The following is a 12,800-nucleotide window of genomic DNA, read 5'->3' as shown; positions in this document are numbered from 1 at the left end:
TTGTTTTATGAAATGACAACAATTTACACACATCATTTAGGGCGCATGTAAATCTGGCATATACTTTCTGCTACAGTGTTCTAACTCTCCTATAGGTTTTCTTTTGGGGAGACTGACATTTATGCTCTTTCCTGTTCAAGGTTAAAGCTGGACTTGGTGTTAACATCGTGGGTGTCGCTGTGGTGATGCTTGGCATGTCCACCTGGATTGTGACTCTGTTTGACCTGTCTACTTACCCTTCTTGGGCTCCTCCAATTAGTAATGCGACCATGCCATGACAAGCATGAACATTATAACTATCCTGTGGTGAGTTTTGAGAACCATTGAGAATTCACTGCAGATTTGGCTTTGGGAAATTGATGACACATTTAAATTAGTCCTGATGTAGCTTTTGTGGTTCCAGTAAACGCTCAAAACCTGCTGGCATAACCCAGAGTTCACAGCAAAGAGCGTCTCCGTGCCTTTATCAAGAAGCTCACAGCTGAGATTTTGCTCATAGACCCTATGCATCCTGCTTCAACGTAAGAGTAATTTATAACATGACCTTCAAAGAGATTAGGTGATTTATTTCATTTTATAGTTTTGGTTTGGTGTAACATTTCAAACATCAATTTAGTATTTCAGAAACTTCCCATAAAGCTAGAAATAGGAAATAAAACATACCACTTAATTAGGTACTTGGATAAATCATTTCTGTAGTGTTGCTGAAGGGAATTTGTTGAAAAACCAAAGCAGTGGTCATCTGCTGGTGCAGAAGAAAGGTTTAATTTAAATGAAATCTGCACTCTATCATTTTAAAAAATACCAGATTATTTTTGACGTATACATATGATATGAAAATTGAAATTGAACTGGTAGTTTCAAAATTATAGTTGAATCCACTAAACAACAGAAATCTCATAGATAAGGATTAATGTCTACTTGACCTTATGGTTGGATTAATATAATTCATACCTTTCTATCTCAGCGCACTAAGAAATGCATTTTGTAGAGCTGTGAATAATGCTTGCTATGATTTGCACTGTTAGCACAGTGTAGGTATAAAAGAAAGCTGAACACTATAAAACTATTAACACATTTATGTATATGTATAACAGTTTTGTTTATGTTATCTTATAAATACATAAATACAAAATATAAATATAAATCAGAAATACATAATGTCATATGTAAAAAGAGAAGATTCAGAAATCTAAATGAATTATCACTATGTATAGAGATAGAAAAAAATAACATAACTCCATTATTTTCAACATTGAGGCAAAATATCAGATGAAAAATAAGAATAAAAAAGTAAAACTGTTGACATATTTATGAAATAAAAATTATTAAATTAACTATTGAACAATAATTTTATTATTACTAAATAGTTAATAATTTAATAATTATTAAATTAATAGTTATTAAGTTATTCATGGGCAAAAAAAAAAAAAAAGGAAAAAAAGAAGGGGTGTCTGAGTGGCTCAGTTGGTTAAGCATCTGACTTTTGATTTCAGCTCAGGGCAGGATCTAAGTTTGTGGGTTTGAGAGCCCCATGTCAGGTGCTATGCTGGTGGTGAAGCCTGCTTGGGATTCTCTCTCTCTCTCTCTCTCTCTCTCTCTCTGCCCTCACTCATGCTTGCTCTCTCTCTCTCTCTCAAAAATAAACTTTAAAGCAGAAAAGGAAAGGAAAGGAAAGAAAAAAAGAAAGAGAAGAGAAGAAAAAAGAAATCTGAACATCCAAACAAAAATAGAAAGAGAATAGTCTCCTAGCACTCAGGATGTGAAAAAGAATAAGGTCTGTTGACATTTCCTAAATTCGACTACAGGGGAAAAAACAACAATGAAAAACAAAATAATGTGCACAGTTAGGAAAGGATGGAGAAGTTAAAACATAACAATTCTCATGCTAAAAATAAAGTGGAAGACAGGTTAAGAAAATACTTTTGGTATTTTTAATCTTGATAGAAGTCATCAGCCCTCAGTTGGTTTTTATGCAAATGATGGTACTTATAAGGTTGTTCTTGAAAATTAAATATAGCAAAAAGTAGTTTTTAAAAAGGAAGACATTCCTTTAAAAATTATATATTATACATTGTCTATGTTCATTGTCTATTAGTCAATGCAAAATTTATCATTTTTTTAAAAATTTGTCCATTTAAGCCTTACAATATATTGCTGCTTTATGTATGTCTTCTAAGTTCCCCCTATTCACTTATTTTTTTCCCTATCATATGTTATACTTTTACTTATGATCAATAGAATCTATTACTTTTTGGCTTTTTTTCTAGTCATTCAATTTATCACTGCTGAATTATATTATGTGATGAATACATTTTAATTATGAAAAAATGAAGTGACTTTTCAAATTAGAGTGAAGAAGTTTTCCCTTCAAAAAAATAATACAAACATTTCAGCTTGATTCATTTTAATGAATTGCTTCCACAGCTGCCAGCTGAGTACAAGAAAAATAATACTTAGTCAAATTTGTTTAAGTGAGCCATACTGTTCTCTTGCTCCACCTTTATGTTTAGTTGACATATCAAAAATGACTTAACTCATCCATTTCACATTTGTCCCATTTACATCAAAGTTCTCAAGCTATTTTAGTTTGAAAGTTGTGTACTGTCTTTGGAAGTTTCCAAAAGGCAATCTAAACAGATGATCAAACAAATCTGTGTCCTCCCACTCCATGGTAGAGAGTGTTTTTGTTATTATCCTGATCCTTTCTTAAAGGTTAACTAGAAATCTTTGTCACTTTAAGTCCCAGTATCTTCCTCAGGATTGGCTCTTGTCTAGATAATAGTAGCAATTTCACTAAGTGCCTATTTACTGTCTGTTCATGCAAGTGTTTGGAGGCCCCACTGGCGTATGTGTGTGTCTTTCACTCACTTCAGCTGCCTCTGTACATGTCAGCATCTCTAGAATTCAGACTTCCTTCCCTTCAAATGTCTGCACTCTTTCCACCTCACTTGGTCAACACGGCTTTGTTCTCTCCTTTCAGCCTGGGAGGTGGGGAAGTATGCTTTTAACCAATGAGAGTCATCAACCCTGTTATCAAAAATTGATAATATAATATCCTGGTACCTTGGAAGTTTCTTGACATGTATACTACATAGTATAATACGTAAAAGATTTATTATTTGATACATTATTATATCTCTGCCATGGCTAAATATTTGATAAAGATTGGGGCGCCTGGGTGATTCAGTCATTTAGGCGTCCAACTTCGATTCAGGTCACGATCTCACAGTTGATGGGTTCAAGCCCTGCATCGGGCTGTGTGCTGACAGCTCAGAGCCTGAAGTCTGCTTCAGATTCTCTGTCTTCCTCTCTCTCTCTGCCCCTCCCCTGCTTGTGCTGTCTCACTCTTTCTCAAAAATAGATAAGTATTAAAGAAAAGTTTTTTAAGCAAAAGAAGAAATGAAACACTTTATTTTTTTAATGTTTATTTATTTTGAGAGAGAGAGACACACAGAGCATGAGTTGGGGAGGGGCAGAGAAAGAGGGAGACACAGAATCTGAAGCAGGTTACAGGCTCTAAACTGTCAGCACAGAACCTGATGTGGGACTCAAACCCAAGAATAGTAGGATCATGACCTGAGCCAAAGTCTGATGCTCAACCGACTGGGCCATCCAGGTGCCCCAGAAGCACTTTAATCAAAGTAAAAATTATGGGGCACCTGGGTGACTTAGTTGGTTAAGCCTCCAACTCTTGATTTCAGCTCAGGTCATAATGTCACTGTCGTGGGATCGAGCCCCATGTTGGGCTCCATGTTGGGCATGGACCCTGCTTAAGATTCTCTCTCTCCCTCTTCCTCTGCTCTTCCCGTGCTCACATGCATTCTCTCTCTCTCTCTCTCTCTCTCTCAAAAAAAAAAAAGGGGGTGGGGGGTAAAAAGTTATTAGGTAAGTTTTCTGGATGCAGATATCAAAAACACAGGTCCCCAGACTGTGTTTGTAAAAGCAAGACCAGACTAGACCAAGAGTAAACAGTAAACCAGTGTAGAACTAAAGCAGAAATCAATGGGTTTTTCCAAATATGGGGATCATCATTTGCCTAAGAAGAAAAAGCCTCAGGGTTTAAAAAAGAAATAAAGGAGGTTTTCTTACTTATAGTATAGTGGTATAGATACTGGGGGTATTTTTAGGGGGAGTAGATTTTAAACCAAATAATAAAAAATATTGTATAACATATATTCCTATGCCAGCAAGAAAATAATGGAAGTCCTCAAGAGAAAGATGATTGAGCACCAGCAAGCACCCAGAGACTTAACCAAGGACTGACAGTGGCAACTGTTAATCCCTAGACATCTCAAAATTTTCTTTTAATGGGTAGATACACAGGAAGCAAGGGATGGGTGACAAAGCCAGGACCCAAGCAAGTGTAGGTTGAATGGAAAACTAAATTGAGTGAGGATCTCAAAGGGCTGTATTCTCAGAGCAAATGTGAACTGGGGGAAAAAAGCCCATCCTATAGAGGAAAACATCAAAGGAACCTTCATGTTTTGGCCTATGCACTAGGTAGAAGAGTAAAATCTCCCTTGAGAATTCGTAACTGTGCAGGTTAGGGGCCTAAACTCTCAATACCAGTGTGTATTGGAAAAAAACCTTAATCTGAAACTTTATCTTAAAACAATCCCGGGTTGGTAGTATGCCCAAGTATCTGGCAAAAGGAAGGAGCACCTTCTTCAGCCTGGGGCTCAGAGAATTACTAAGGTGAAATCTCTGTGAGAGATTATAATCAAAACTTGTAAATTCTGCCAAGACGCAAAACATACTGTGCAAGAGCCTGAATAATCCAAAGGACAAAGACAATAGATACTCTACTTATCAAATACAGAATATAAAATGAGGAAGTATAATGTTTGACAATATAAAAGAGGGTATGAGAAATATAATAATTGTGGTAGGCAGAATTCTAAAAATGTCTCCCTAAGTTTTCTGTCTTCTGGTTATTCAATCAAACACTAATCTAGGTATTGCGATGAAGGGGGTTTGCAGACATAATTAAGTTTATTCATCAGCTAGCCTTAAAATATGGAGATTATCCTGGATTATCCAGATGGGTCTAATGTGATCATATGAGATTTTAAAACCAAAAGAGGAATACAGAAGAGTCAAGGGGGTGAGATGAGACAATGAGAAGTCAGAGAGATTGGAAGCATTATAAGGCCTAACTCATTATCGGTGGTTTTTGAAGATGAAAGGGGTTATAAGCCAGGAATGCAGAAGACTCTAGAAGCCGAGAATGACCCCTGGTTGAAACCCAACAAGAAAACAGAGGCCTCAGTCCTACAGATTCATGGAACTGAATTCTACCAATCCTAAGCCTAGAAGTTGATTCTCCTCAAGAAACTCCAATAAGGAACACAGCCTGGAAGATGCCTTGATCTTAATCCTATGAGACTTGTTTTGGACAAGTCTGTTAATCTACAGAATTTTAGGATAATAATGACTATTGTTTTAAGCCAGTAAATTTGTGGTAGTTTTTATGACAACAATAGAAATCAAATAAAATAAGGAATGAGAGACTGTAAAAAGTGACCAGATAGATCTGAAAAAGTATCAAATAGAAATTTTAGACATGAAAACTATAAGTTAAGTTAAAAACTTAATGAATGGGTTAAATAGCACATTTTACAAACCAGTAAACTGTGTGAACTTGACAACACATTCCCAAAAAAATTAATTAGAATGCAACACAGAGATAGACAAAAGGAGCCCTGAAATGGAAGTAAAGAAAAATACAAGCTAGAATGCCAAATTATAACATATGTTTAATTAGAATTCCAAGAGTAGATTTAAAAAATGAAGGAGACACAATCACTGAATACAATGAGTGACAGTTTTCCAATACTAATAAAATAAACGAATCCAGATTTTCAAGAAGCATGATGAATCCAAAGCAGGACTTAGGGGGGAAAAACAGTAAATCTACACTCACCTACATGATTGTGAATAGTTGAACAACCAAGAGAAAGACAAGATCTTAATAGAAGACTAAGGCTTAGACTAAGGCTACTTTCTCAAAAGCAATTAGAAACAGTGAAGTATCTTCAAGTGCTAAAACAAAGAATTGGATATCTAGAAAATCTATGTTTTAAGAATAAAAGAAGGGACACCTGGGTGGCTCAGCCAGTTGAGCACCCAACTCTTGATTTCGGCTCAGGTCATGATTCCAGGGTTGTGGGATCTGCATTGGGCTCTGCGCTGAGTGGAGCTTACTTAAGATTCTCTCTCTCTCTCTCTCTCTCTCTCTCTCTCTCTCTCTCTCCCTCCCTCCCTCAGCCCCTCTCCCCCATTCATGCTCTCTCTCTGTCTCCAAAATATAAATTAAAATAAAATTTCAAAAAAGAAAACTAAAGAATTTTCAAACTAACAAAAACTAAGACAGTTTACCACTAACCAAAGCTCCAAAATTACTTCTATTGGTCATATCAAAAGAAAAAGAATTCAAGGAAGAAGATAATGTGACACAATAAGAAATGGTGAATAATCAAACTGATAAATATATGGGTTTGAAAAACCAAGTAGAATTAAAATACTACAAGAGCAAAATGTACAGTTCCAAGGAGACAAAATAGTCTAATTTTGCTCTCAAGCCCCATTTTCTTGGCAGTAGGACACTTAATCTAACTAAATCAAAGCCAAATTCACCATTTCAGTGTTTTAACGGATTTCAGAGTTTAATTTAGTCAAACTTAGTTTTTGTGTTTTCGATCCTCTCTCTTATTTCCTTCAGCTTACAGTTTTTATCCAAGTTTTGTGGACCGTACATGTGAAACTCTCACTGAGTGACTGTAATGTATCTAGTCTTTGTGATTAGACTGGCTTCCACCAAGATGCACAGTCCTCGGAAGTGTACAGTTCTCATTGGTTTTATCATTCACTTCTGATTGAAAGATGTACTCATGCGACTCACATCATCCCTGAAGTCAACATCTCCTCATTGTAACCACAGGCTCTATTGATCCACCGCTTGAAGGGCTTTCAGGACTTTGGATACTCTGCATCTCTCTGGGGTCCTGGCAGTCTGAGGAGGAAAGTGTGTCTAAGCCTCACCTGTACCACACTCCTTCCCATTAGTCTGCTTTCCTGCTGGACTGCATGTTAAGTGCAAGGGAGAGAGAGCCTGAAGCTCACATCTTATACCCAGAAGAGTCAGTATATTCATTCATTCATTCATTCATTCATTCAATAAGTCATTAATTAATTATTCATTAAAAATAATGGATGCAACCTTATAGCCACAGAACAGAGCACATCAGCCTAGCTCAAATGGAGACCAAAACCATTGTTTGTCTTAAGAAGTGTTTATGAGCATAGGATCTGGAGGCAGATTGCCAGCACTGAATCCCTGCTCTCCACTCACGATTCCGTCTTCAGATGTGTTAGGTAACCTCTGTATGCTGCAATTTCCTCATCTGAAAATGGGAAGGCAGAAGGATATTTTCATGGAGTTACAAGCATTAAATGAGTTAATTACACAGAGAACACTTACAACAGTAACTGGCCATAGTAAAAGCTCAGTATGAGATAGTATTCTTCTCAATGTTGTATCATTTTTATTCCTCACCACAGCACACAGAAGTAATTGCACTCATAAAATCACTAGACTTGGTCAGACTCCTTCTTCAGGAGGCTCTTAGCCAAGATCTCATTGAAACCTTAGGATTTAAGTGAGAAAGGTTACTCCTAGTTCATAACACCTAAGCAGAGATTTCCAGAGAATCTTCTAATATTTACCCAATAAGTTGAGAGAGAACACTGGAGGTGAAACAGTGACCAAAGTATGTATTTTTTTTAATGGACCTCAATTTATAGAATTCAGTGCACAAAGACTCTATAAGGAAATTTAGACACCATAGACAGTACTGTAAGCCAAGTTGAATAACTTACTGAAATAATGTGGCATTATGTTCATATCGAATGAGCCTCTCACTCCATTAAATGATTCTCATCATTAGTTTTCACTTCAGGGATTTTCAAATAGTTCAAAACTCCCCATGTTGCCAATGCTCCCTGGAGCATTGTCTGCAGGGTTGTTGATGAATCCTGACAGCTGTAGTTCTGTGCACCTGCTGAGCTGAGCCTACCCTCTGACCTCCCCGCAGCAGCACGTCTACCGCTGGGCCACTGAGTCAGATGCTATGCCTTTGTGGTTATTGTTCTGTAAAAAGTACGCCCTGAAGATTACCAAAATATCAGAAATGTCACGCAGCCTCCTCCTTCATTCCAAGAGGATTTGTGTGCTCTTGAATCCATGTGAAATAGCCAGCATTTCCATTATTTTTCCTTATTTATTCTAATTGCTTCATTCTGCCCTTTTTTGTTTCTTTTTTGTTTTTTGTTTCTTGATGCATTTTTTTTAAGCAAACGTGGTTTAGATTCCTCAGAAAAGTCAGATACTATGTTTGTTAGAACCTCAGGATAGCGATCTCTTAACAGGGCTTCTACACAAAGAAATTACAAATAGATCACTTTGCACATCTACTCCAGATTCAATTATGGCCTATGGATAAATTTGCAACTAGAGCTTGAAAATTACATACCTTATATTTCATACAACGGCTTTCAAATTCCATGTCATCCTGATAGAAAGTAGGGGAAGTTTTGGTGGCACAGTTTAGGAAAGAAAGAAGAGATGTTCTGAAAACAGGAAATTCGATTTATTTTAACATGACTGCCGTGAAATCGGCTTCTACTTTGAAGAAAGTCTTCAATTCCTCAAACAATTTTGTATGTGTTAGATGCTGGACTTCCAGACTAGCCTCCAGAGGCCTTCCTTTCCTAGCACTTCTTGACGGAGTTGAGGGACTTTTACCACCTTAGACAATTAAAATAAGCCGTGTACCAGAAACAAACATTTTTGAGACTAGAACAAGAACCCAATGAACTCTAGTCATAATGGATAAATGAACTGAGGAAGAATTGACATTTTAAAAATTTTGAGTCTCCTGACCCATGAACACACTGCATTTCTCTATTTAGGTATTCTTTAATTTCTCTGAGCAATGTTATATAGTTTTCGATGTACAGTTTGTTCATCTTTAAACACATTTAACCCTAAGTGTTGCTATTGTCAGTGGTCTTATATTTTAGCTTCAATTTCTGGTTGATAGTTGCCATGATTTAGAAATGCCATACATTTTTATAAATTGATTTTGTACCTGCACCGTTGCTAAGCTTACTTAGTATTTCTAGTTGGGTTTTGGAGTGGGTTTGGGGGGTTTTTCTTATTGTTGTTATTTTGGTAAATTTCATAAAATTGTCTACATGATATCTTCTGTGAATAAAATCGGCAGTATTTCACCCTTTCCAATCTGATTACTTTTATTTCCCATTTTATCTTAAAATATCTTTGTTTTTTCTTCTCCTAGTAGCATTTTTTTTTACCATTAATTATGAATGTTTGCTGTTGAATTTTCAGAGCCTTTTTAATCAGATTGAGGGAACTCTTCTCCTGCTAGTTTGCTGAGAGGTTTTTTTTGTTGTTGGTTTTTTTTTTTTTTTTTTAATTAGGAATGGATGTTGGAATTTGTCAAATGCTTTTGCTGCACCTTTGGAGCTTATATTCTAGTTTTATTTTGCAGTCTTTTAATATGCTAAATTACACTGAATTAGACAAACTTTGAACATGATATTTTGTATTTTATATATTGTTAGATTTTGTTTACCAAAATTTTGTTAAGAATTTTTGCACCAGTGTTCAGGATGGACATTGGTCTGTAGCTTCCTTACTTTGTTGTTTTTGTTGTTGTATTAGGATAATGCTTGCCTAAGAGAATGAGTTAGGAAGCATTTTCTTCTCTTCAATTGTCTGGAAGAGTTGTAGAATTTAAATTATTTTAAATTTATTGAGATTCTTTATGAAAGAATATTGTTTATCTTGAGAAATATTCTGCCTTGAAAAGGGTATGTATTCTGCTGTTGCTGAGCAGAGACTTGTAAAGTGTCAATTGGGCCAACTTTGTTGATACTTTTTTCAATTATTCTATATTCTTACCGATTTTTTTTCCTCCTTGTTCTGCCAATATATATCAAGAGAGGAATTTTGAAATCTTTGCCTATAATTGTAGAGTTGTCAGTTACTTGCATTTTGACCTGCTTTTGCTCTATGTTTTTCAAAACTCTACTTTTTGGTTAGTGTGTAAACATAAGGTTGCTATGTACTCTATGCCTTTATCACTATATAATGCTCTTTTTACCAATGTTGATATTCTTCACTCTGAAATATATGGGTATTAATGTAAGTATACTTTTTAAATTAGTTTTAGCATAGGTTATCTTTTTCCAGTCCTTTATTTGTAACTGGCTTGTGTCTTTATATTTAAGGTGAGTTTCTTATAGGAAATATGATCAAATCTTGTGTTCTTATGTATTAATCAAATATGACTGACTCTGCTATTTAATTTAAGTATTTATGTCTTTTGTATTTATGTTACATTTTGTATAATTGCATTTAAATCCACAATTTTGCTGTTTTTTCCAATTTTATTTGTTCCGTGCTTTGTTTCCCTCTTGTACTGCCCTCCTTTGGATTATTGACTTTTTTATGACTTAATTTTATTTCATTCCTTGACTTATTTATTGTAATATTTCTAGTTTCTTGAAGATTCACAGTATACATCTTTAACTATCACAATTTACATAATATATTACTGCTTTATGTGTAATATTCTTTTTTTTTAATTTTATTTTTACTTTTTAAAATTTACATCCAAATCAGTTAGCATATAGTGCAACAATGATTTCAGGAGTAGATTCCTTAAGCCCCTTACCCATTTAGCCCATCCCCCCTCCCACAACCCCTCCAGCAACCCTCAGTTTGTTCTCCATATTTATGAGTCTCTTCTGTTTTGTCCCCTTCTGTTTTTACATTATTTTTGTTTCCCTTCCCTTATGTTCATCTGTTCTTTATCTTAAAGTCCTCATATGAGTGAATTGATATGATTTTTGTCTTTCTCTGACTGACTAATTTCACTTAGCATAATAACCTCCAGTTCCATCCACGTAGTTGCAAATGGCAAGATTTCATTCTTTTTGATTGCCGAGTAATACTCCATCGTATCTATATACCACTTCTTCTTTATCCATTCATCCATTGATGGAAATTTGGGCTCTTTCCATACTTTGGCTATTGTTGATAGTGCTGCTATAAACATGGGGATGCATGTGTCCCTTCAAAACAGCACACCTGTATCCCGTGGGTAAATGCCTAGTAGTGCCATTGCTGGGTCATAGGGTAGTTCTATTTTTAGATTTTTGAGGAACCTCCATACTGTTTTCCAGAGTGGCTGCACCAGCTTGCATTGCCACCAACAGTGCAAAAGAGATCCTCTCCACATCCTCGTCGACATCAGTTGTTGCCTGAGTTGTTAATGTTAGCCATTCTGACAGGTGTAAGGTGGTATCTTATTGTGGTTTTGATTTGTATTTCCCTGATGATGAGTGATGTTGAGCATTTCTTCATGTGTCAGTTAGCCATCTGGATGTCTTCCTTGGAAAAGTGTCTATTCATGTCTTTCGCCCATTTCTTCACTGGATTATTTGTTTTTTGGGTGTTGAGTTTGATAAGTTCTTTATAGACTTTGGATACTAACCCTTTATCTGATATGTCATTTGCAAATATCTTCTCCCAATCTGTCGGTTGCCTTTTAGTTTTGCTGATTGTTTCTTCGCTGTGCAGAAGCTTTTTATTTTGATGAGGTTCCAGTAGTTCATTTTTGCTTTTATTTCCCTTGCCTCTGGAGACGTGTTGAGTAAGAAGTTGCTGCAGGCAACATCAAAGAGGTTTTTGCCTGCTTTCTCCCCGAGGATTTTGATGGCTTCCTGTCTTACATTGAGGTCTTTCATCCATTTTGAGTTTATTTTTGTGTATGGTGTAAGAAAGTGGTCCAGGTTCATTCTTCTGTATATTGCTGTCCAGTTTTGCCAGCACCACTTGCTGAAGAGACTGTCTTTATTCCATTGGATATTCTTTCCTGCTTTGTTAAAGATTAGTTGGCCATACGTTTGTGGGTCCATTTCTAGGTTCTCTATTCTGTTCCATTGATCTGAGTGTCTGTTCTTGTGCCAGTACCATACTGTCTTGATGATTACAGTTTTGGAGTATATCTTGAAGTCTGGGATTGTGATGCATCCTCCTTTGGTTTTCTTTTTCAAGATTGCTTTGGCTATTTGGGTCTCTTCTGGTTCCATACAAATTTTAGAATTATTTGTTCTAGCTCTGTGAAGAATGCTGATGTTACTTTGATAGGGATTGCATTGAATATGTAGATTGCTTAGGGTAGTATTGATATTTTAACAATATTTGTTCTTCCTATCCAGGAGCATGGAATCTTTTTCCATTTTTTTGTGTCTTCTTCAATTTCTTTCATAAGCTTTCTATAGTTTTCAGTGTATAGATTTTTCACCTCTTTGGTTAGATTTATTCCTAGGTATTTTATGGTTTTTGGTGCAACTGTAATGGGATCAATTCCTTAATTTCTCCCTCTGTTGCTTCATTGTTGGTGTATAGGAATGCAACTGATTTCTGTGTGTTGATTTTATATCTGCAACTTTGCTTAATTCATGAATCAATTCTAGCAGTTTTTTGCTGGAATGTTTTGGGTTTTCCATATAGAGTATCATGTCATCTGCAAAGAGTGAATGTTTGACCTCCTCCTGGCCGATTTGGATGCCTTTTATTTCTTTGTGTTGTCTGATCGCAGAGGCTAAGACTTCCAATACTATGTTGAATAACAGTGGTGAGAGTGGACATCCCTGTCTTGTTCCTGACCTTAGGTGGAAAGCTCTCAGTTTTTCCCCATTGAGGA

At 35.9% G+C, this 12,800-nt stretch overlaps 1 protein-coding gene across 1 annotated transcript in view; it reads left to right on the top strand.

The window, feature by feature from the left end:
* SLC13A1 (solute carrier family 13 member 1) overlaps positions 1-12,800 on the top strand; it is a 250,694-nt gene that overhangs the window by 212,079 nt on the left and 25,815 nt on the right. The window contains exon 16 of the mRNA XM_047849259.1: positions 141-306. Within this exon, the coding sequence (XP_047705215.1) occupies positions 141-278 (138 nt within the window). The 3' untranslated portion in view covers positions 279-306. The remainder of the gene's footprint in view (positions 1-140; positions 307-12,800) is intronic.

Source organism: Prionailurus viverrinus, chromosome A2 (genome assembly GCF_022837055.1).
Source record: "Prionailurus viverrinus isolate Anna chromosome A2, UM_Priviv_1.0, whole genome shotgun sequence".
Lineage (NCBI taxonomy): Eukaryota > Metazoa > Chordata > Mammalia > Carnivora > Felidae > Prionailurus > Prionailurus viverrinus.
Note: the sequence above shows the minus strand (reverse complement) of the source record. Positions and strands in the feature narration are given on the sequence as shown.